Raw genomic sequence first — 23,938 nt, 5'->3', positions numbered from 1 at the left:
TATGTGATCCACCAGCCCAGCAGAGTCCAAGCTGACCAGAAAGGTGGATCCCCGGAGAAGCCCAAGACCCGAGGCAACCACACACACAAGACACTAGAGGCCAACTGAGCAGTCACGGCGGGAGCCATACCAAATTGGCAACCACAGCAACATCCTAGTTAGTCATTAGTCTCAAACCGGTGGACTGTGAAACCCCCTGCCACAATGAATAAACACCAAAAAAAAGACACCAGAAATACAAAAAATCAAGAAAGTACACCACCAAAAGTTAATAAATCTCATACTCTAGATCCTATAGAACAAGAAGCCCTTGAAATAACTGACAAGGAATTTCGAGTGATAATTCTAAGGAAACTGAATGAGATACAAGAAAACTCAGCTAGACATCATGATGAAATGAGGAAAAGTATACAGGATCTGAAAGAGGAAATATACAAGGAAATCAATGTCCTGAAAAAAAATGTAGCAGAACTTGCTGAACTGAAGAAGTTATTCAGCGAAATAAAAAACACAACGGAGAGTTTAACCAGCAGGCTTGTTGAAGTTGAAGAGAGAACCTCTGAACTTGAAGATGGGCTGTTTGAAATAACACAAGCAGACAAAAAGAAAGAAAAAAGAATCAAGGACATGGAAGAAAATCTGAGAGAGATATCAGACAACCTCAAGCGCTCAAATATCCGAGTCATGGGTATTCCAGAAGGGGAGGAAAATGGAGATTCCATTGAAAACATATTCAACAAAATAGTGGCAGAAAACTTCCCAGGTATAGGAAAAATCACAGATCTTCAGATCCAGGAAGCTCAACGATCTCCAAACGTATTCAACCCAAAAAGGCCTTCTCCAAGACATGTCATAGTCAAATTGGCAAAACTCAGAGACAAAGAGAGAATCTTAAAAGCTGCAAGAGAGAAGCGTCAAATCACCTATAAGGGAGCCCCAATCAGGTTAACATCAGACTTTTCATCACAAACCCTAAAAGCTAGAAAGGAATGGGATGATATTTTCAAAATACTAAAAGACAAAGATTGCCAGCCAAGAATACTCTACCCTGCAAGGCTATCCTTCCGAAATGAGGGGCAAATAGTATATTTCTCAGACAAACAAAAACTGCGGGAGTTCACTACCACAAGACCACCCTTACAAGAAATCCTCAAGGGAGTACTGGGTTTGGTTCCTGAAAAATAACTACCACTGCCATAAAAACCTAAGAAAAATCTAAACCCGCTAGTACAATAAAAATGGCATTCATGAAGAGAAAACAAGCTAACAAAAACACTATCTACAACCTAAGGAACCAACAAACAAAGAAACCAAACAGTAAATCAGAAAGCAAGGAACAAAAGACACCTAAGACAACCAAACAACCAATAAAATGCTAGGAATAAATCAACACCTTTCAATAACAACTCTTAATGTTAAAGGCTTAAATTCCCCAATTAAAAGACACAGACTGGCTGACTGGATCAAAAAGCAGGACCCAACTATATGCTGCCTACAAGAGACCCACCTCACCCATAAAGATTCACACAGACTAAGAGTGAAAGGATGGAAAAAGATTTACCATGCAAACAGAAAAGAAAAACGAGCTGGAGTGGCTATTCTTATATCTGACAAAATAGACTTTAAACTAAAAACCATAAAAAGAGACAATGAGGGACACTACTTAATGATAAAAGGACTGATCCATCAAGAAGACATAACAATCATAAATATGTACGCACCCAATGTTGGAGCAGCCAGATTTATAAAACAAACTCTATTAGACCTAAAGAAGGAAATAGACACTAATACCATAATAGCAGGGGACCTGAACACTCCACTGTCAATATTAGACAGATCATCTAGGCAAAGAATCAGTAGAGAAACACAAGATCTAAACAAGACTCTAGACCAATTGGAATTGGCAGATATCTACAGAACATTCCACCCAACAACCTCAGAATATTCATTCTTCTCATCAGCACATGGATCATTCTCCAGGATAGATCACATATTAGGTCACAAATCAAGTCTCAATAAATTCAAAAAAATTGGAATTATCCCATGTATCTTCTCAGACCACAATGGATTAAAACTAGAAATTAATAACAAACAAAACTCTGGAAACTATACAAACACATGGAAATTAAACAGCATTCTACTTAATGACATATGGGTCCAAGAAGAAATCAAGCAGGAAATCAAAAAGTTTATTGAAACTAATGAAAACAATGATACATCATACCAAAACCTGTGGGATACTGCAAAAGCAGTATTGAGGGGAAAATTTATTGCATTAAATGCTCACTTCAGAAGAATGGAAAGCTGGCAAGTGAACAACCTAACACTTCACCTTAAAGAACTAGAAAAACAAGAACAATCCAATCCTAAAGTTAGCAGACGGAAAGAAATCATTAAGATCAGAGCAGAACTGAATGAAATTGAAAACCAAAAAACAATTCAAAAGATCAACAAATCAAAAAGTTGGTTTTTTGAAAAGATAAATAAAATTGACAAACCATTAGCATGGCTAACAAAAAAAAGAAGAGAGAAGACTCAAATAACAAAAATTAGAAATGAAAAAGGCGATATTACAACTGATTCATCTGAAATACAAGGAATCATTCGAGACTACTATAAACAACTATACGCCAACAAATTTGAAAATCTGGAGGAAATGGATAAATTTCTGGACACACACAAGCTCCCAAAACTGAACCGTGAAGACGTAGAAAATTTGAACAGACCAATAACAATAAAGGAGATTGAAGCTGTTATCAGAAGGCTCCCAACAAAGAAAAGCCCAGGACCAGATGGATTCACAGCAGAATTTTACCAAACATTCAAACAGGAGTTGACACCGATTCTTTACAAACTATTCCAAAAGATTGAAACGGATGCAAATCTCCCAAACTCATTCTATGAAGCAAACATCATCCTGATACCAAAACCAGGTAAAGATATAACCAAAAAAGAAAACTACAGGCCGATATCCTTGATGAATATAGATGCAAAAATCCTCACTAAAATATTAGCAAACAGAATACAGCAACACATACGAAAAATTATTCATCACGATCAAGTGGGATTCATCCCAGGGATGCAAGGTTGGTTCAACATACGCAAATCAATAAATGTGATACACCATATTAATAAACTCAAACACAAGGACCATATGATCATCTCTATAGATGCTGAAAAAGCATTTGATAAAGTTCAGCACTCATTCATGACAAAGACCCTCTATAAGTTAGGTATAGATGGAAAGTATATCAACATAATTAAAGCCATATATGACAAACCCACTGCCAATATCATCCTGAATGGGGAAAAGCTGAAAGCTTTTCCTTTAAGAACAGGCACTAGACAAGGATGCCCACTCTCACCACTCCTATTCAACATAGTGTTGGAAGTACTAGCCAGAGCAATCAGAGAAGAGAAGGAAATAAAGGGCATCCAGATTGGAAAAGATGAAGTCAAACTGTCCCTGTTTGCAGATGACATGATCCTATATATCGAACAGCCTAAAACCTCTACAAAAAAACTGTTGGAATTGATAAATGATTTCAGCACAGTAGCAGGATACAAAATCAACACACAAAAATCAGTAGCATTTCTTTTCTCCAATAGTGAACATGCAGAAGGAGAAATCAAGAAAGCCTGCCCATTTACAATAGCCACCAAAAAAATAAAATACTTAGGAATTGAGTTAACCAAGGAGGTGAAAAATCTCTATAATGAGAACTACAAACCACTGCTGAGAGAAATTAGAGAGGATACAAGAAGATGGAAAGATATTCCATGCTCTTGGATTGGAAGAATCAACATAGTGAAAATGTCCATACTACCCAAAGTGATATACAAATTCAATGCAATCCCCATCAAAATTCCAAAGACATTTTTCTCAGAAATGGAAAAAACTATTCAGACATTTATATGGAACAATAAAAGACCACGGATAGCCAAAGCAATGCTCAGCAAAAAAAATAAAGCTGGAGGCATAACACTTCCTGACTTTAAGCTATACTACAAAGCTATAATAACCAAAACAGTATGGTACTGGCATAAAAACAGACACACTGACCAATGGAATAGAATAGAGAATCCAGAAATCAACCCACACACTTACTGCCATCTGATCTTTGACAAAGGCACCAAGCCTATTCACTGGGGAAGGGACTGCCTCTTCAGCAAGTGGTGCTGGGATAACTGGATATCCATATGCAGGAGAATGAAACTAGATCCATACCTCTCACCGTATACTAAAATCAACTCAAAATGGATTAAGGATTTAAATATACACCCTGAGACAATAAAACTTCTTAAAGAAAACATAGGAGAAACACTTCAGGAAATAGGACTGGGCACAGACTTCATGAATACGACCCCAAAAGCACGGGCAACCAAAGGAAAAATAAACAAATGGGATTATATCAAACTAAAAAGCTTCTGCACAGCAAAAGAAACAATTAAAAGAGTTAAAAGACAACCAACAGAGTGGGAGAAAATATTTGCAAAATATACATCTGACAAAGGATTAATATCCAGAATATATAAGGAACTCAAACAACTTTACAAGAAGAAAACAAGCAACCCAATTAAAAAATGGGCAAAAGAGCTAAGTAGGCATTTCTCTAAGGAAGATATCCAAATGGCCAACAGACATATGAAAAAATGCTCAACATCACTCAGCATCCGGGAAATGCAAATCAAAACCACATTGAGATACCATCTAACCCCAGTTAGGATGGCTAAAATCCAAAAGACTATGAACGATAAATGCTGGCGAGGCTGCGGAGAAAAAGGAACTCTCATACATTGTTGGTGGGACTGCAAAATGGTGCAGCCTCTATGGAAAATGGTATGGAGGTTCCTTAAACAATTGCAAATAGATCTACCATACGACCCAGCCATCCCACTGTTGGGAATATACCCAGAGGAATGGAAATCATCAAGTCGAAGGTATACCTGTTCCCCAATGTTCATCGCAGCACTCTTTACAATAGCCAAGAGTTGGAACCAGCCCAAATGCCCATCATCAGATGAGTGGATACGGAAAATGTGGTACATCTACACAATGGAATACTACTCAGCTATAAAAACGAATGAAATACTGCCATTTGCAACAACATGGATGGACCTCGAGAGAATTATATTAAGTGAAACAAGTCAGGCACAGAAAGAGAAATACCACATGTTCTCACTTATTGGAGGGAGCTAAAAATTAATATATAAATTCACACACACATACACACATACACACACAAACCGGGGGGGGGGGGAAGAAGATATAACAACCACAATTATTTGAAGTTGATACAACAAACAAACAGAAAGGACATGGTTGGGGGGGAGGGGGGGAGGGAGAAGGGAGGGAGGTTTTGGTGATGGGGAGCATTAATCAGCTACAATGTATATCGACAAAATAAAATTAAAAAAAAAAAAAAAAAAACAAATAATAGTATTTAAATGGAATATTATGTATTTATTAGTAGTTACAAGCTTGGTGCTTTAGCTGAGATAATAATTGTTTCATTGATCACATTTAGCACTTTTTCTATCCTAAGCCTGGCAGTTTTTCCTTTTCTTTTTAAACTTTGACTCTTCATCAGCATTTTAGATCATTTTAGATTAATCATTTAAGTTAAATTAATCATTTAGATTAAATCATTTAATAATTTGAATCATTTTACATTAAAGGCCCACACAGTAGCATCTTTCCAGTTCTCCTTCTGCCACTTACTCTCTTATTTTCTGGGGCATTTTCCTAAAGTACTTTTTGTCTCAGTTTTCCTACTTGCTGAATAATCATGATGAGTATTCATATACTACTTTGAGTTGCTTAGAAGAAAACTTATAATTGCAATGTGTTAGAATTTATCAGTCTTACACTTGGGCTGGCATTGGATATCCTATTTCCCATTATGGAATGATATTGTGTTTCTTATAATTATTTTAAAGAATTCTTTTGATTAAAAATATTTTTCATTACAAACTAGGAAAGATAAAGCAAAGGCTAGGAATACAGCAATAGAGAGGAGCTTGAACGGCCTTTTTAACCCTCATAGTTGCACTCTGTAGTATTATGCCTAGTCATGTTCATGATGTACCTGTAGCCTCCTTTCTCGAGCTAAAGAAAGGGAAACATAATTGAAATAAATGTTTATCTCCCCACTCCATTTTTCACATCCATAGGTTTCTGGGATGTATGTGTATGATTTGGTAGGAATGGTGGTGAGGAGAGCAGGGGGATGCTGGCTGGTACAGGGATGTGTATGATCTTTAAAAGTTAGTTTGAAGCTACAGTGTTTCCCCATTCCCAGTCCCTCTTTTGTACCATTTTCTATCTCTAAAATGGGAATTGTATGCATATTTTAAGTACTTTAGACTCCCCTCGCTCAGTGGATCTAGTTTTCCATGTATACTAGTTTGAAACATTTGAAATATAGTCATGTGCTGCATAGTGAGGTTTCAGTCAATGACGGATGACATATATGCGGTGGTGGAAGCAATAGGCTATATATAGCCTAGGTGTGTAGTAGGTACACCATTTAGCTTTGTGTAAGTAGACTCTTTGATGTTTGTACAACAGTGAAATTGCTAAATGACACGTTTCTCAGAATGTATCCCCATTGTTGAGTGATGCATGACTGTATTTTAAAAGACATTTGTCCTCAGCAAAGGAAAATTTCAAAGTAGATGGGTTTATTTTTTTCTGGTGGCATTCTACTACTACTTTCAAGATTCTTTTTTTTTTTTTTTTTATGATATTCAAATAAAGAGATTGCTGACCATGTAAACTTGTTCTCTAATTTATATGTTTTGTAGAATTTTGTATTATAATAGATTTTGAAACAGCAGAAATATTCTATTATAGATGATTATTACATAGATGCTAGAGCAGGTCTTGATAATAGCTTCTTGAAAATTTACTGACACTTAAAAGTATGTTTTCAATAGGTAGGACAAGCACAGATTCAAAACTCAAAAGGTATAGTTGTAGATCTAGTCTCTTTTCCACCTGGACCCTGAGCCAGTCAGTTTCTGTTTTAAGCAAGGTGACATCATCAGAAATTTGTTTTTCAAAAGATCTCTTGGAATACATTTAGAAATGGTTAAAATGGTAAATTTTATGTTATGTATAATTTACCACAATTAAAAAAAGATATCTTGGACGCAGAGTAGGAAATGGATTGGAGTAGGAGTAAGAGTTATGAAGAGGAAAGCCAATTGGGAAGTTGTTATGGTCCAGGTGAGAGATGATTGTAGCTTGAATTTGGATAGTAGCAATAGATATGGAGAGAAGTGGGTGAATGTAAAAGATTGGAGATTGATTGGATATGTGGAAGGAAAGATGAGATCTTGGGAAGCGATAAGGTTGATTCTACTTAGAGAACAATGGAAGAGGGCTAGATTGTACGTGCATATGAAAGAAAGTGGTAGAGAACAGCATTGAGTTTGAGGAACAAATTCATGTGTGGAAATTCATGTGTGGAGTTTAGCAAATCTCAGGGATGAGAGATGTAGTTGGTAATTAAAATCAAAGTGGGTGACTGCCAGTCACTTTGAGGGAGATTATGGAGAGAGGAAGGACCCAGACTTGAGAGCCAGCAAAAGAGCAAGGCATAAAGTAGCTAGAGAGGAAGAAAGAAAACCAGGGAAGTGTGGCATCTCAGAAGCCTAGGGAACACTGAAGATGAGTGAGCGTAAGGTGCTGTTTCTGAGAAAGATTAAGCAAGAAGTCTCAAAAAGATCCATTGGATTGAGCAGCAAGGAAGTTATTGATGACTTTGCTGACCACATTTTAAGGGAAATGTGGAGACAGAAATGTGACTAGGATGAAGGTGAATGGGACATTGTGTCAGTTTCGTGATTATCTTCACTTGCAGTAACAGAAAATCCAACTGAAATTGGCTAACAGTAAAGAGGATGTATTGGTTCATTTAACTGAAAAAGTCCTGAAGTAGGATGGGCTTTGGATTTGATTTGCTTGGGGCTTCAGCTCCATTTTTCTGTGGTTCCTTTACCTGTGCTCTTCATGTGTTGATTTCATTTTTGGGCTGTCTTTTCTCATGGTAAAAAATGGCTGTAGTAGTTGTAGGCCTCACATCCATGTACCATACCATTCAGAGCTCTCCTTTAATCATTGAATGAAAGTTCTGCATTCTCCTCCTGCTTTTTTCTTTCTCTTTAAAGAAACAGAACTATTTGATTATAAAAAATCTCAAATACATACAATAACAATAAACTTTCATGTAGTCATTACTCAACCTCCACAGTCATCAACTCGTAGTCAATCTTGATTCATTTGTAAACAACTACCCCCCATTTATGTGAAGCAAATCCCACACATCATATCATTCCATCTATAAATGTACAGTATGTATCTCCAAAAGTCAAAGACTCTCTTTTTAAACATAACCATGGCTCTGCCATCGTCACAGAGCAGTCATCATCACACCATTCATCAGTATTAACATTTCTGATTGTCTCATAAATGTTTTTGTTCTTATTTTTTTTGTTTTATAGTTCATTTGTTTCAGTCAGCATCCAAATAAGGGTAATAGTTTGCAGTTAGTTGATACATCTCTTTAAGTTTTTTTTTTAATGTACAGGCATCTCATTTTATCTTCCTTATAGTTTATTTGTTGGATAAACAACAATATTGGTCCTATAAAGTTTCGCATAGTCTGGACCTTGATTGTATTATTTAACAAGTTTGTCTTTGTTCTCTGTTTTTCTTATAAATTGGTAGTCAGATCTATAGGATTTATTGCATTCAAGTTTGGGTTTTTTTTAGGGGGGAGGTATACTTTATAGGTGTTATGTACTTCTACCAGGAGGCTCTCAAGTAGTTATCCCTCTATCCTGATTTCTTCATTTATTAGCTGGAATACTCTTAAAAAGAAATTTCCTTTTATTATTTGGTTACCCTGAGTGCCGTATGGAAAATTACTTTGATGCAATGGTAGCCTTTAAATATACTCCAAGCAAACTATCCCAGAGGTCACGGAACAGCAAGCTCACAGAGCAACTTAAAATGCTGATATCACAAGATCTGTTAAATCAATTTACAGTGAGATGCAAGAGGAAAGAGATGGGCTATGTTACTACACTTAGGATATGGTGCAAGCAAGGAGGAAAGACCACATATTCCTTGAATCCTGCAGTATACAATGGTCATAAGTCCATCTCTTTCTGCTACATTAGCCTTCCCTGCTGAAGGTGTGGTCACCAGGACAGAGTTGAGTTACAAACAGGGAGGCCCACAGAGACACACAGGCCAGTGTCTTACACTTTTTCTATCAGAGAGACACAGGGGACAAGCATGCCTGCCACAGCTGTAGCTTGCCAGTAAGCCTGATGATTAGCCATGGGTTTTGTGTTCCTTGGACAAAGGACACATGGGCCAGAATGGGTGTCATAAATGGGTAGCTGAATTAGTGACTCATGGATATTGTGTTCATGTATATTTAGTGTTTGTTGACTCCCATGTATATTTGCTAATCATGAGTATTTAGTACCTTGTATATTTAGTGTATCATGAATATTTAGTACCAAGGTACCTAATGAGTATTAAGTATCTCTTGTTTTTTCCATCCCTTTCTTATGTTTAATATACATATGCTATTAACTACTTACCTTTATTTAACACATTCTATAAATTCTGTCTATGTCTTACAAATATTTTGCTTCCTGGCTACTTATGTTTACTTAAAATATCTTAAAACATTTTACCTATGTTTTATGAACTACAAACATATTCATCATTTGCAGTAAAATTGAATAGTCTCCAGAGTAAAAGCACATTATACTGAGGTACAGGGAAGGCAGGATAAATGCTATATTCTTTCCCTTTATTGGGGGAGATGGACCAAAGTAAATGGGTCAGTGGACCACAAGAATCTGAAAGGGTGTAAAGAATAGGGAGACAGAGCATTTCAAACCAAGTGACTAGAATGTGCAAAGTCTCTGTAGAGAGTATGGTTTCCAGGAACTGAATGTGGCTGGCAGGGACAGGACAGGATCATTCCTTTTCCTGTAGGCAAGAGCAAGGATTTGAATCATTAAATAAGTGAGAAGTCATTGAAAACCCTTGGGGATGGTGATGGTAGTGATGTGTGTGACATGACCAAATTTGCTTATGGGAGATAAATGAATTCAGGCTACAGCAGGGAATGATTTGGAGTGGGGACAAGAGTGAATATAGGAAGACAGCATTAGGAATAAATGCAGTAATTGAGATGAAAAGTGCTGATTGCCTGTGGACCAGCGAGATGTGAGTTGATACTATGAGAAGGGGATGGATTCGGACTGGATTCCATGATGGATTTTACTTGGGGATTGAGGGAGAAGGAGGCATTAGTGGTAATACCTAGGTTCCTGGCTTGTGCAACTGGATGGATAGTGGTGTGTAGTTCATTGATGCAGGGAACACTGGAAAATGACCAAGTTTCGGGGAATTGGTTTTGGGCATTTTGAGGTTTTGTAAGTTTTTTCAACATAACTTCAAACATATAAGAATTATAAGAGTAGTACAAAGAACTCCCCGATACCCTTTACCCAAATTTACCAATTGTTAATGTTTTGTTCTATTTGTTTATCATTCTCTCTTCTGTTTCCTCCCTCCCACACAAATGCATATATATGTTTTATATATATATGATGTATGTGTGTGTATATGTATAGTATTTTCTGAACCATCTGAGAAAGCATTAGGGACATTTTGCCCCCGTACTCCTGAATACTTAAGTGTGTATCTCCTAAAATGAAGGATAGTTTTTAATTTTTTTTTTTTTTTGACTGGTAAGGGGATCACCACCCTCGGCACGGGGTGGTCTGCACCACGCTCAGCCAGCGAGCGCACCGGCCACCCCTATACAGGATCTGAACCCACGGCCTCGGCGCTACCAGCGCCGCACTCTCCCGAGTGAGCCACGGGGCCAGCCATTGATATTTTGAAGAATAGTTTTGATATTTTGTAGAATATCAGTTAAAAATCAGGAAGTTTAACCTTGATATGGTATTATCTAGTCCATAGCCATATTCAAATTTGCCAGTTATTTTAATGTTCATTATTGCTATCTTATTTCCCATTCCAGGATCCAGTCCAGGATCATGCATTGTATTTGGTTATCATATCTCTTTAGTCGCCTTTAACCTGGAATAGTCCTTTGGTCTGTGTTTGTCTTTCATGACATTAACACTTTTGAAGACTGAGCACCCTGAGCCATATGCTGAGCTGGGCATCAAGCCCCTTCTCTGGACATTGTCTTAGATCTTGCCAAACCTCCTTTTCCCCGTGTACCTGGTAAAAGCAGCCATTTCTGTGTAGGGGCCAAATGGGCCATCACCTTGCTTGCATGTGTTGCTCTACTCTGCTCTGGAGTGCTGGGCCCTCATTCAGCAAATGTTCCCTTCTACCTTTGGTCTGAATGAGTGGGATGATGATGAGATCCTGGCTTGGGTGTTGGCAGTGCCCCAATAAGAATACCTAGACAGTATGAAGGAAAACAAAGTTCACAGAGACCTGCTCCCCAGATGAGAGTTGATGGAGACCCAGGAACTGGAGACCATATCCCAAACCCCTGCTACTCCTGCCCTCTGGTGCTACCCCATCTTCTTTGGCTTTCTTCCCTCTTTCCCACTTCCTTCTTTACTCCCTTCCTTATATTCCTCCCTCCTCCCCTCAGGATGACCCACTCCTACACACTGCTCATCACTGCCACTACCACCCCCACCACCTGTCTCTCTGCCAGTGTATGGTGCCCTGTCACCACTCTGCACAGCACCATTTCTGCATTCCACAAGGGACTTGGGCAAGGGTGCCTGAGAGACACCTAGAGACAAACCAATTGGCAGCCAGGCAGCCCCAGAGGAATGACATTCAGATAGAGAAAAGTCTCCTTACCCCCACTTTCCTTCCAAGAACACGACAACCTGATGCTCTCCCTCATACACAATGCCAGTAAGGTGGGGAGGAGGTGGGAAATCCTCCTTCCCAGTATCCCCAAAATGTTTGACCTTTCAGTGTTGATCTTTTTCCCTTTATTAAAATGTACTTTTTATCTTATGAAAGCAGTTGGCCAGTTGTCTTATCGAATGTCTCTCAGTTTGGATTTGCCCAGTGTTTCTTCATGATTAGATTCAGGTTATTCAAGTCTGGCAAGACTGCCACAGAAGAGATGTGTTCTCAGTAAATCATAGCACGAGACATATATTTGTTCCAGTATTGGTGGTGTTAACTCTGATCACCTGGTTAAACTGGTATCTGCCAGTTTTCTCTACTATAAAATTACTATTTTTCCATTTTTAGTTAATAAGTAGTTTATGGGGAGATCATTTAAAGTATCCTGTTTATCAAACTTTTACCCACCATTTTATATCCAATAATGATTCTTTCCTGAATCGATTATTACTATTGATTATTGCTATCATTTTTTTCTCATTTATTTGGTATTCCACTACAAGGATGAGCATCCCTTCTTTCTTATTTCTTTGAGGATGGACTCCATTCATGTTTTATTCAATGGGTTATAATTCTTTATTATTATCATTATTTATTTTGATGCTCAAAAATTGTTCCGGAGTTAGCCAATGGGATCCCCTTCCAACTGGATCCTGTGTTTTTTTGACATGGCCTCATCATTTGTTAGCATTTCCTTACTTTCTGGTACACACATGTGTGCACACATATACACAACATGTACACACATATACAAAAAGATATTTAAAGCTCATCTTGTACATTCCCTATCCCAGCTCTGGAAACAGCCACTTCTTCGAGTTCCTTTTAGTGGGAAGGATATTAGAAACCAAGATATAGATGCTAGGCTTATTGCTAGTGGAGTGTTATTTAGCAGATAGAGCTAGCAAACACACACATATGTACATAACATATAGCTACATCTATTTCTTTCATTATCTATAGAGAAATATAGATATATTTTTAACACTGTGTATTCATACAGACACTTCCCATTTCATCCAGCACCATGGAGTTCATTCTAGTCTTTCTATTTTCCATATTCGTAACTCCCCTGGTCACTGAGAAACCTGGCTCCCACTTTGAGTTTGAGGTTTCTTTGTGACATCCAAGTGAAGAGTTGTGTAGGCTGGTAGCTCATAAGGATCTGGAGCTCAGAAGTACTTTGGTCTCGTAGGGTAATTGGAAGAGTAGAAGTGGTAATTTAAGCTCAGGAATGCTGTATAGCACTTGTACAATATTTAACACGTTGTTTGGTAATGAAGTGGAGAAAGAGGTAACTTTTAATTGGTACCTTCTATGAAGGAAAGGTACTGTGTTTAGGTTCTTCACATATTTTTAGTAAATACTTGAGTGCCTGCTGTGTTTCAGGCACAGTTTGACATGCTAGTGACACAGAACAGAAAAGTGTCCTGCTTGAGGTATGTTATAATAAGAGGAGGCAGAAATAAACAAAATATTATGGGACAATAATAACTGCTTTCTAAAGAATTGGGATAGTTGATTGGGTGGTCAGGGAAGGTATATCTGAGGAGATAACATTTAACTAAGATCTGAATGGAAAGAACCAACCGTGTGGTTAAGGGAGGAACAGTAGAGGCAGAAGGAACAGTTAGTGCACAGGCTAAAAGGTCTGAACTTGGCAGGTTCTAGCAACAGAAACATGTGGGTGTCTGGAGCGTGGTGGGCCAGTGGGAGGTATAGAGGATGTTGAGGTCAGAGTAGTAGCAGGGAGCACATTTGTGGAATACGGGGAAACGAGAACTAAGAAGTGTGTTACTGTACTCAAGATCCCATATCAAGTAAGTGGTAGAATTAGGATTCAACCAAGTCTTTTTTAATCCAAAGCCCATACTTTCTCAAAGTCCAAATTTTTGTCACATTTCGAAATGAATATAGGTGGTGAATGCAGGTTAACTGAAAAGTTTGGTTTTGAGAGGGAGTGCTGTTATAATAGGAAAGAGTGGCCCAAGAGAAAACAGAGTTTTTCTAAGCAGGTACAAGGAATAAATTATGATTACTAGCACAGAATCAGGAAGGTATTTAAGGGAAAATTTGAAATCTGGGAATCTCTTCAGGAAAAGGCTAATGACTAGAATTTTTTTTGTATGCGTGTGTGACATTTTCATTCATTTATCAAATATTTGAGTCCTTACCATGTACCAGCCACTGAGTTAGGTTCTGGGGATTTATATTATGGCAAATAAGACAGATATAGTTCTTGCCCTTTGGTCATGTATGAGGGTATTAATTTCAGTACATCTGTGTCAACAGTAGATTAAAAAAATTTTTTTTTTGCCATTTTGACAGGCAAAAACATATCTCATTGATTACTGATACTGAGAATTTTTTTTTTCATGTTATTGACCATTTTTATGTCTTTCAGTTAATTTTGAGTTGAGTCTGTGGCTTTTAATCGGAGCTTTTTGAAACTCATGAATTCTTTATTAGTAAATATTTTAGAAACAGTTTTTTAGATTTGGAAAATAAGGAGGTGTTCCCATGATAAATTTAGTGTGATGATATTTCTTTTTTCTTTTTTTGTGACCGGCCGCACCACGCTCAGCCAGTGAGCGCACTGGCCATCCCTATATAGGATCCGAACCTGCGGCGGGAGCGCCGAGGCGCTCACCAGCGCCGCAGCACTCTCCCAAGTGCGCCGCGGGGTCAGCCCTAGTGTGATGATATTTCTAAAATGCATTTCTCTCCTACCTCCCACCCTTCATTGTTTTAAAGAAATCTTTACCAATTGCTGGAATAAGGATGCAACTGGTAGCTAATCTAAGTTTATAGGAAATTGCCTTGAGCAGTACTGTCTCTACTCCCTCTACCTGTATTTCAAGCATTTCAAGTGAATGTTTATATCAAAACTTAGATCTAGTCAGGATTTATAATAACATGATTAAGGAGGTTCTGCTTAAGTCCTGGGGCATGAGAAAAATGTGTCTCTTATACTTTAAATATTAGTGTATTTCACTCAGCCATTCCGTAAGTATTAATTTCTTACTTTTTGTGTTACAGAGGTTAGGGAGAGAATGAAATGTCTTTGATTTTTGCCTTGTTTTTTCTGAAGGCTGGCCAATATGTTTTTTCCGAACCCTTTACCTTGGTGTTATCAGCACCACATTCTACCAAGTGAGTTAACTGGCTAGCCCTCGGCCTGTTTATTTTCTAATATGCTGTTTTTGTTTTTGTTTTTTTAATGTGATACAATTCAAAGTTTTGTAAAAATAATAGTGTTGTACCATTGGTAAAATGGTAGACATTCTTGAAGTTTTTTCTTAAGCATATTTTGTTCCAGAAGACTTGTTTTTAAAGTGACCTATTTTGGGGTTGAAAAATCTTTTCTTGTCATATTCTTGAAACATTCTTTGATTTGATATGGATTCTTTCCCTTTTTCTTGAGTTGGGGTCTTTTAAAAACTCATGCTTTTACAACTCAGGTTTGTGGGTATTCCTTAATAAAATGGAAATAGCCCTTGGGCTCTGTGTCTTCCACCTTTTTCCTTTGTGCTCTTGGCAAACCATTGTTATTTTTAAGTCTGTTTATCTACATGGTTTAGAGCTAGAACTCTGTATTTATCAGCTATGTGTCCTTGGGTAAGATATCCTTTCTTGAGTTCCCTGTCTGTCAAATGCAGATAAGAGGGTTGTTAGAATTAAATGGCAGAATGCATGTTCAGGACAGTGTCTGACACATAGCAGGTCCTTAATAAGTATTAGTATGTATTCCTCTTATCTATCTGCATATTACCTGATTTGCCAGTTTCACCAAGATGTGAAGATTATGTGTGAAAACAGATATAAAAGCAGTAAGTAAAAGTTAGGTGGATGAATAAGTATGATAGATAAATTTGTAACCCTAATAATGAGCACTCACATTTCTTTGCACAGCTAATGTTTAGATATTAAGTCACATATACTAGTCATTTTTTTATTTATACAGGAAATAAAAATCCACTATGTAAACATTTTATAATAGTTATCCTAAAATCAATTATCTTTTAAAGTTGTTCTATTAAATAACTTCTTTTTGGCTTAAATGAATGCCAGCACTATATTCTACAGTTTTGCAACTGAGTTTATGTATCGTGCTGAGGCAGCTATATTAAGTTTAAAGCTGGCTCACTACTGGGTAATGCAGCTATGAAGGAAAGAAAGTGTTTTAAATTATTAAATGAGGATGATATTTTTAGATGTCACCAAAATCCCAAATTGATACATTCACTCTTGCCCTCTTTCCAGAGTCCTATATCTCCAGCAGCTTATTGGATATTTCCACATAGATATTTTTGCTCTCATTTCAATCTCAACATGTCCAGAAATGTGTTTATGATCTTGCTTCCAGAATTGGTGCTGCCTCCAATTTTCTTTTTTCTATTAGTGATATCATCGTTTCCCTCCCAGACTTGATCATCTTTGATTTCCATCTTGACTCCTCTCTTTGCTTTCTTCCTGGGTCTCTTATGTCCTTCACTTCCTTTTTTCTCTACTGCTTTCCAACTTCATTTTCTTATCTCTATAAAATAATCTTCTATCTCTGACTTTTACAGCCATCAATATTGAATACCAGATTCAGTGCCCCAAAACATCAATCTTAATGCGTCACTCTTCTATAAAACTGTCAGCAACTCTTTGTTAGCTATTAAAGGTAAATATTATGTTTATATAGATAAATATTACTTTCAGGTCTTAATCACCAACCTCTCCCATTCCAGCTTTACCTCTCACTGCTCTCCTACATGAATTCTTCTCTCCACCCAAATTCTTCAGTTTGGTGTCTCTTCACACCCTTTCCCCCTTCTATTTAGAAAGCCTCTTTTTTATGACTAAACAAATTTTGCCTATTCTTTCTATCCTATTTCGTTAAGGTAAAGTTATGTCATCCCACTGTGATACTTCCTCTTCTGAATTCTGAGTACTTAATTGTTCATTTCTTTCATTTGGTGCTTAATCATTTACTGCTTAGTATTGTATCTCGTTTCTGAATTGCTTAACTTTACCTGTCTGTATATCTGATTTTTTTTGTAATTTGTTGGCTCCCTGGGGATAAGGATTATTTCTAATTCCTTGAATTCCCCAGAACCATGCTAGTATATGAAATGAGGATGCAATGATTGCTGTAATGTTGTGTGATGAAGATATTTTTCTGAATAGTAAGAGCTTTTCAAAAACTTCTAAAAACCAAAACCTTTAATGTAAAAATTGCTAAGGAGTACATTAATAAACTTTGTGAATAAATTTTTTGAGATGCTGATATTTATTAGTACTGTGGCATTATTGAGCTTAAACTAGAGCTACCTGTTCAAAAGACTGCTAAAATCATTAATGGTATGGTTGGCCCTGAGAACCTCACTTTACAAAGAAAAGATAGGTGAGGGAATAAGTCTCAGGCCAGAGTTGTCAGGTTCTATAATTGCAGGTCCGTGTTAACCTCTTAGATACCCCTACCTCTCCTTTAGGGGACAAATCTCATTCTTGTCCTGCTTTGATGAGAAGCATAAAGCCCAGGTAAGAAATGGGGAGTTAAGAGGAAGAAATACAGGTAAAAGAGGCAAGGAAACTTGTAAAACAATGAGAAATATATTGTTTCTCTTGTTTGTTTTAGTACTTTTGCTGCCATCAGATTCAAAGGCAGCTTCTAAAGTTAGGGAGTAGACATTGGGAGAGGGGGGCTTGGCATTCTTAAAGGGAAACTGCTAGGGCCGGCCCGTGGCTCACTTGGGAGAGCGTGGTGCTGACAACACTAAGTCAAGGGTTAAGATCCCCTTACTGGTCATCTTTAAAAAAAATAATAAAAATAAATGAATAAATAAATAAATAAAAATAAAGGGAAACAAAGGCTAGCAGGAAAAAGAAACTTGGAAGGAGAATTTGGTTTTCTTTCCGTATTACATTTGTAAACTACCCCTTCTTGTGTCTTCATGGAACTTATCAATTGGGTGCCCAAGAAGGCTTTTTCAGGTAGGATGGAGAGTGGTCAGTGGGAATGTGGAGATATCAGTGGTTTACTAGTGTAAGGGATTTTTAAGAGTAACTCTATCCTAAACAATAGCTGTGACTCCCCCTTAGGAGATTCAGCAGGCTAAGCAAGAAAGGAGAGACCAGGGGCGTTGATGCAGAGGGACAGAATAAGTTAGATAGTCTCTGTTCTGCAACTTATTAGCTGTAAAACTGGGCAAATGACTCACAGTTGTCAAGGCCTAACAGTTTCCTGAAATAGCTGTTATAGTACATTTCCTGGTTGACTGCTTGCATGTGAGGAGATTCACTAAAATTAGTTATTGAAAATCTTACTGTTCATCCTGTAGATGTGGCTGTGCATGTGAGAATACTGACTGTATGCCACTAGACTCAGAAAACTTCCCCTTGTTTGCTTTGTAGTCCTTTTTTGGAATATACTCAGAATGCTATCTTCTGAAAGAAAATTTGTATCTTTCTGTCATTCTAGATTATATGCCAAGGTCCAGTAAATCATCTCTTCAATTAAAGGGTTATTGTTATTTTAGAAGGAATCTTAGAAAAGAGTTATTGTTATTTTTAGAGGGAATCTTAAGTTCTGTGACATAAATAATAATTATTAAATAAACTGTGTTTCTTTTATAAAAATCTTGTAAGAGAATTTTTTCCCTTAATCTTTATAGAAAATGTACCAGAGGAACTTCGAGAACCATTTTACACAGATCAGTATGACCAGGAACACATCAAACCACCTGTTGTTAATTTGCTTCTATCGGCTGAACTGTACTGTCGTGCTGGGAGTCTCATTCTCAAGAGTGATGCTGCAAAACCCCTTTTGGGCCATGATGCTGTAATCCAGGCTTTAGCACAGAAAGGTCTTTATGTCACTGACCAGGAAAAATTGGTAAATGAACGAGATCTCCACAAGAAACCCATACAGATGGTGAGTCTTTGTATACCCAAGATTATTTTAAGTTTGAAGTGCATACTTTTGAGTGTGAATTGTACTATAAAACTGAGGGAAATATGTTTTGAAATTGGATTATCATCTGCACCTAGAGTTTAAAAACCATCTTTTTCTTATAAATCTCATTTCCAAATAAAGGAAGATTTTAACTATTTTGGAATGTTTAGTGCCCTCTTATAACTGGAGGAAACAATTACATAACTTCCAACTACTTTAACGTAATTTTTATTCAACTTATAAAGCTTATTTTTTCCATTGTAGAGACTAGCTAGAAGAGATAAAAATGACCCTTGATTTTATTCTCTTTAGGAAAGAGTTGAGATATGTGTTCATTTACATGCTTGAATAACCTCTTGGTAAATTTCTACATATCAGATATTTTAGTTTATTTAATAACCATTAACTCATTCTTGAGAAAACACACTCAGAAGGACTCTACGCTGGCCTAGGATAAGCATTTAGGAACTCTCTCATAGATAGTTTTTGGAGACATAAATCCACATATTTAAGTTCATTGTATGCTGCTTCAGTCCCTTGTACTCCTTTCACTTAAGTTGCACAAAATGCAAACATCATCAAGAATGGTATTAGAAAGAAAAACGGTCGTACACATTTGATTAAATCATGTTGTCATATGACAGTGGTAGTTTTGCTTGGGGGAAGGGGAGGGGTATATGTAGAATAGCATATTTTAAAATGAAATTATAAAATTTAAGAAGAGTGAACAGAAATTAGTTTACCCAATCTAGTACTGAATGAGGTTATGACCTACTGTAAAGCTACACAAATATGCCAGTTGTCGAATAAGGCAAATTATAACTAAAGCCAAAATGTTTTGTTGTTTTAGTTATACTAAGTTTCCATTTGTATTGTCAGAGCTAGGGCTCAGGCCTTTCAAACCCATTGAACAGACTGGGTCACCAGACCCCTCACATGCAGGTCCAGGCTAGGTAATTGGAAAAGATCCTGGGAGCCATTGGCAGATGACACGAGCTCAGTCCTCATCAATGGCAGCAGCAGCTTACAGGTCCAGCAGCTTACAGGTCTGGCAGTGGTGGCAGCCTCGTGGAGGGTCCCTGGGGCCCTAAGCAGCAACCCCCTCCAGCAATAGCAGCCTCCCCATGCCACCCCCCCAACCCCCCACCGGGCATCCCAGGGATGGGGGAGACTGTGGATCAAAGCCACTCTTCCTTTATACTTAAGTCCATAACCCAGGACACCTGGGTGCACATGCACAATTACATTACACAGTAACCAAGGAACACCTGGGTACATGTACCTATTTACATCAAATGCTTGGCAAGATTCTGAACATCTGAGGGGCCCTGACCATTTTCCTATATTTTTCCAACACCTACTTTGATTTTTGCGTATTTTCCTTCTTTAAAAAACATATTTTAATACTTCTAAGGAATGGAGAATAATGACTCAAGAATAATTTAGTAAATTGAATTTAGTTACAAATTTACAATAGAATTATTAAGGATAACTAGGCATGTTTATCTATTATCATATGAGATTTTCAGCTTTCATTGACGGCTCCAAATTTACCTTATGATTATCCTCTGACTTTTGTACACCTGCTTTGTGTACATATCATATATGTGAACAGTTTCCAGGGGCAAGCAGAATTCTACTTAGGTGTCCTGTCAGTATCTCACATTCAGCTCCTCCAGAATCACTCAACTAGTTGGAAGCTCTTGCTGTGATTACTTCTGCTTCAGATGTTTCAAGACTGAGTGGATAGTTACAAAGCACATTGATGACTTTTTGCGTTAGCGTTTGCTTAGTAGCTGTTCTCTCAGATACACACACACATGCATTATTAGATAACCTAGTTGTCCTTAAAGTAGGTTATCTCTTTTAGATCCTCTTTAATCAGAATGAAACAAACTTAACATATTTTCTACCTCAGATTGCATGAAGATACAGTTTGAAGATATTTGTAGAATTAATTGAAAATGAGGAATTCGGCGGTAAGGTCGTACTGACTGTATTGATCTTGCTGATAGCTTTGAATGCATTAAAATATTATTAATAGAATGTCATTTAAATTTTATAGTATCTCTCTGTTTCTCTGGTTCTAACTTCTATTTGTGGGTTGTTAGAACTTGAGAATTTCTTACTTGACTACATCATATTAACCCTTAGCAGTGTCATATTCATTGACCTATGTTTGAATTGCATACTTTGAATTTTTGTCACAATTTGATTTAAAGTTTTCCAATTGCTTTGACATTTTGATTGATGATATTGTAATATTACATTACTATTTTCCTAAAGCCTATGTGAGAAAATTTCTCAGATTATTGGTAAAAATTTGTTCCTTAAGAAACTGTTTTTTTGGGTTTTTTTAAGAGTAAAATAAGAGTTTTTCAAATTATCAGTGTGTTTCATTGTACTGAATATATTGAACACCTCTCGCACCACTTTCCACCTCTAAATTACGTTAGTAATTTGGGGATGTTTTATTTCTGTATGCTGTCTCACAGCCTTTTAGGAAAAAAACATGTGTGGTGGGTAGCAAAAGTATCATACTAACTTTTTAAGAAATAATGTTAGTACTAAGTCTTTTTGATCAAAGTCTCAGACAGTATAAAACTTCCCAGTGAAATCATATGTGTTGACAATAGTTTTTAGAAGAATGTACACCAAACTGTTAACTTTGGTTTCCTCTGGGGAATGAGGTTATAAGGAGGCAGGAGAGATAAATGGAAACTTTCATTTTTTATTTGTTATATTTCTGTACTGTTAAAATTTTTATATATAATTATACTATTTTAAAATATAGAGAAAAAATTTAAATTTAAATAGAAATGGTCATTATCTGAAGTAAAGTGCTGTGTTTGCATATAATAAATGTTTCTGATAGATTGTTACAGAAATGAGTATCATTTAAGCAGACATAGGAAATGAGAATACATACTGAAAACTTCTCTAAATGTTTAAACTCAAGTATTCCATAAATGGCAGTCTGAAGCTTTAACATGTCTTTTCTGTAGTTCATTTTAGTAACCAGTCTTTAAAAAGAAAAGATGCATGACTAAGGCAAGTTTGACTAATAAGCAGATCTTATTAATTTCAGAGTGGGGTTTGAGAGGAATTTTTTTTTAATAAGAAATGGTGTTGGAGAGTATATGCTTTTTATTATAGTGCTTTTAAAGACAAATTTTGAGAGTATAGCTTTTAAAATGTTTTTGAGAGCAAAACATTTTATATATATATTTATTTGTTTGTTTGTTTATTGCAGCTAGCTGGTATATTGAGAGCAAAACATTTTATTTATTTGTTTGTTTGTTTTGTTTGTTTGTTTATTTATTTATTGTGGCTAGCTGGAATAGGGAACCAACACCAGGCTCTCCCAAGTGAGCTAACTGACTTGTCCTGAGAACAAAACACTTTAAAGTAAAAATTTTAAAATGCTTTTAAAGTAATTTTGAGAGAGAGCTTATCTTTTAAAGTGTCTTCTGTATTTATATTACTGGGAAGGTATTTTCAGATACTGTGTCTTAAAGCGAATTAATTATGTTAAAGTTTATTTCAGTACATAAACATTGTAAGATTGATAGAATGGATTGTAATTGTGATCTGCTTCATGAATATTACAAATAAAAGGACAAATGTAAACAGTATACAGTCACAGTGTTAAAAAGCACACACTTCTAAGAGCTAACGTGAATATAAGTTAAGCATCCCTAATCCAAAAATCCAAAGTCCAAAGTGCTCAAAAATTTGAAGCTTTTTTTTTTTTTTTTTTTAATGACCAGTAAGGGGATCTTAACCCTTGACTTGGTGTTGTCAGCACCATGCTCACCCAGTGAGCTAAGTGGCCATCCCTATATGGGTTCTGAACTCGGGGCCTTGGTGTTATCAGCACCACACTCTCCTGAGTGAGCCACCAGCTGGCCAAAAATTTGAAACTTTTTGAGTGCCAACATGATGTTCAAAGGAAATGTTCTTTGGAGAGTTTTGGATTTCACATTTTCAGATTTAGGGATACCAAACTGGTAATATTGCAAAATCTGAAAAAAGTCTGAAATCCAGAACACTTCTGGTCCCAAGCATTTTGGATAAGGCATTACTCGGCCTGTATATATATGCATGAATTAACAGTACATGTATGACTGAGTGGTGACCAGAGGAAGAGTTGTGTGCATTAAGATCACAGAGAAACATCTTTCAACTAAAAGTATATTCCAGCCCAAACTTATGTTATCTATCAAATTATTTATCAAAATAAATATTGGTATTAGGGATGATTTAAAAATTGAGGGATTTCAGGCAAATGGAGCCAAATGCTAAAGAAGATGGTTTTTTAAGGAGAAGGTTTTGAACTTTCTTCCATAGGAAAATGAAGTTGTGTGGAATTGCATTTAGTATCATCAAATTGGGCTGGGGGGTTTGATCATCGTCATAGGATCTTAAATTCAGAAATTCTGTAGCCAAAAGGAACCTTAGAAATCAGAAACCAGTGCATGTAAAACTTCCTGACAGCTACCTGGGGAACTTTGAATACGGATCCTGTGGCCCTCTAGTCAGAGCTGTTAAATTAGAATGTGTATACATGTCGAGACATGTATTTATAATAAGTGTTTTGGGTGATGTTTATGATCAAGAATGTATGAGAAATATTGAGCTAATCCAGAGTCATTTTATACATATGATACACAGCTAGGGCTTAGAAAGTTTAATTTCCTAACGTAGCATTGCTACTTGGTAGCAGAATTAGAATTAGAATCTACATGAGCTAGATCTGTGACTTTCTAATTTATACTGCTGTGATGTGAAGCAGATTTACGCATTTAATTTGGAATCATGTTTACCTAGCTATTATCTAAACTGTAGACTGTGTTATGGATCAAACTCTTGGTTGTGGATCAGCTTGCCAACCCTGTTTGCATATATATGAATTAAGAGTTGCCATATATAAAACTATTTAAGTAAATGTTGATCTGTATATACATGTATATATTATGTGTGATATGGAATTTTGAGATTGAGTTTCATATGTGACTTGTAAAATAAGGTTTCTTAATCAGATCTTT

The 23,938-nt window shown here is 36.7% G+C and overlaps 1 protein-coding gene across 5 annotated transcripts in view; it reads left to right on the top strand.

Moving 5' to 3' along the window:
• Positions 1-23,938, top strand: part of CAMSAP2 (calmodulin regulated spectrin associated protein family member 2) — a 132,477-nt gene that overhangs the window by 8,521 nt on the left and 100,018 nt on the right. For all 5 annotated transcript variants that reach the window (XM_063113591.1, XM_063113590.1, XM_063113589.1 and 2 more), the window contains exon 2: positions 18,610-18,869. In XM_063113591.1, the coding sequence (XP_062969661.1) occupies positions 18,610-18,869 (260 nt within the window). The remainder of the gene's footprint in view (positions 1-18,609; positions 18,870-23,938) is intronic.

The sequence above is a fragment of the Cynocephalus volans genome, chromosome 11, assembly GCF_027409185.1.
Source record: "Cynocephalus volans isolate mCynVol1 chromosome 11, mCynVol1.pri, whole genome shotgun sequence".
Classification (NCBI taxonomy): domain Eukaryota; kingdom Metazoa; phylum Chordata; class Mammalia; order Dermoptera; family Cynocephalidae; genus Cynocephalus; species Cynocephalus volans.
This window is presented reverse-complemented; position numbering and strand designations above follow the sequence as displayed.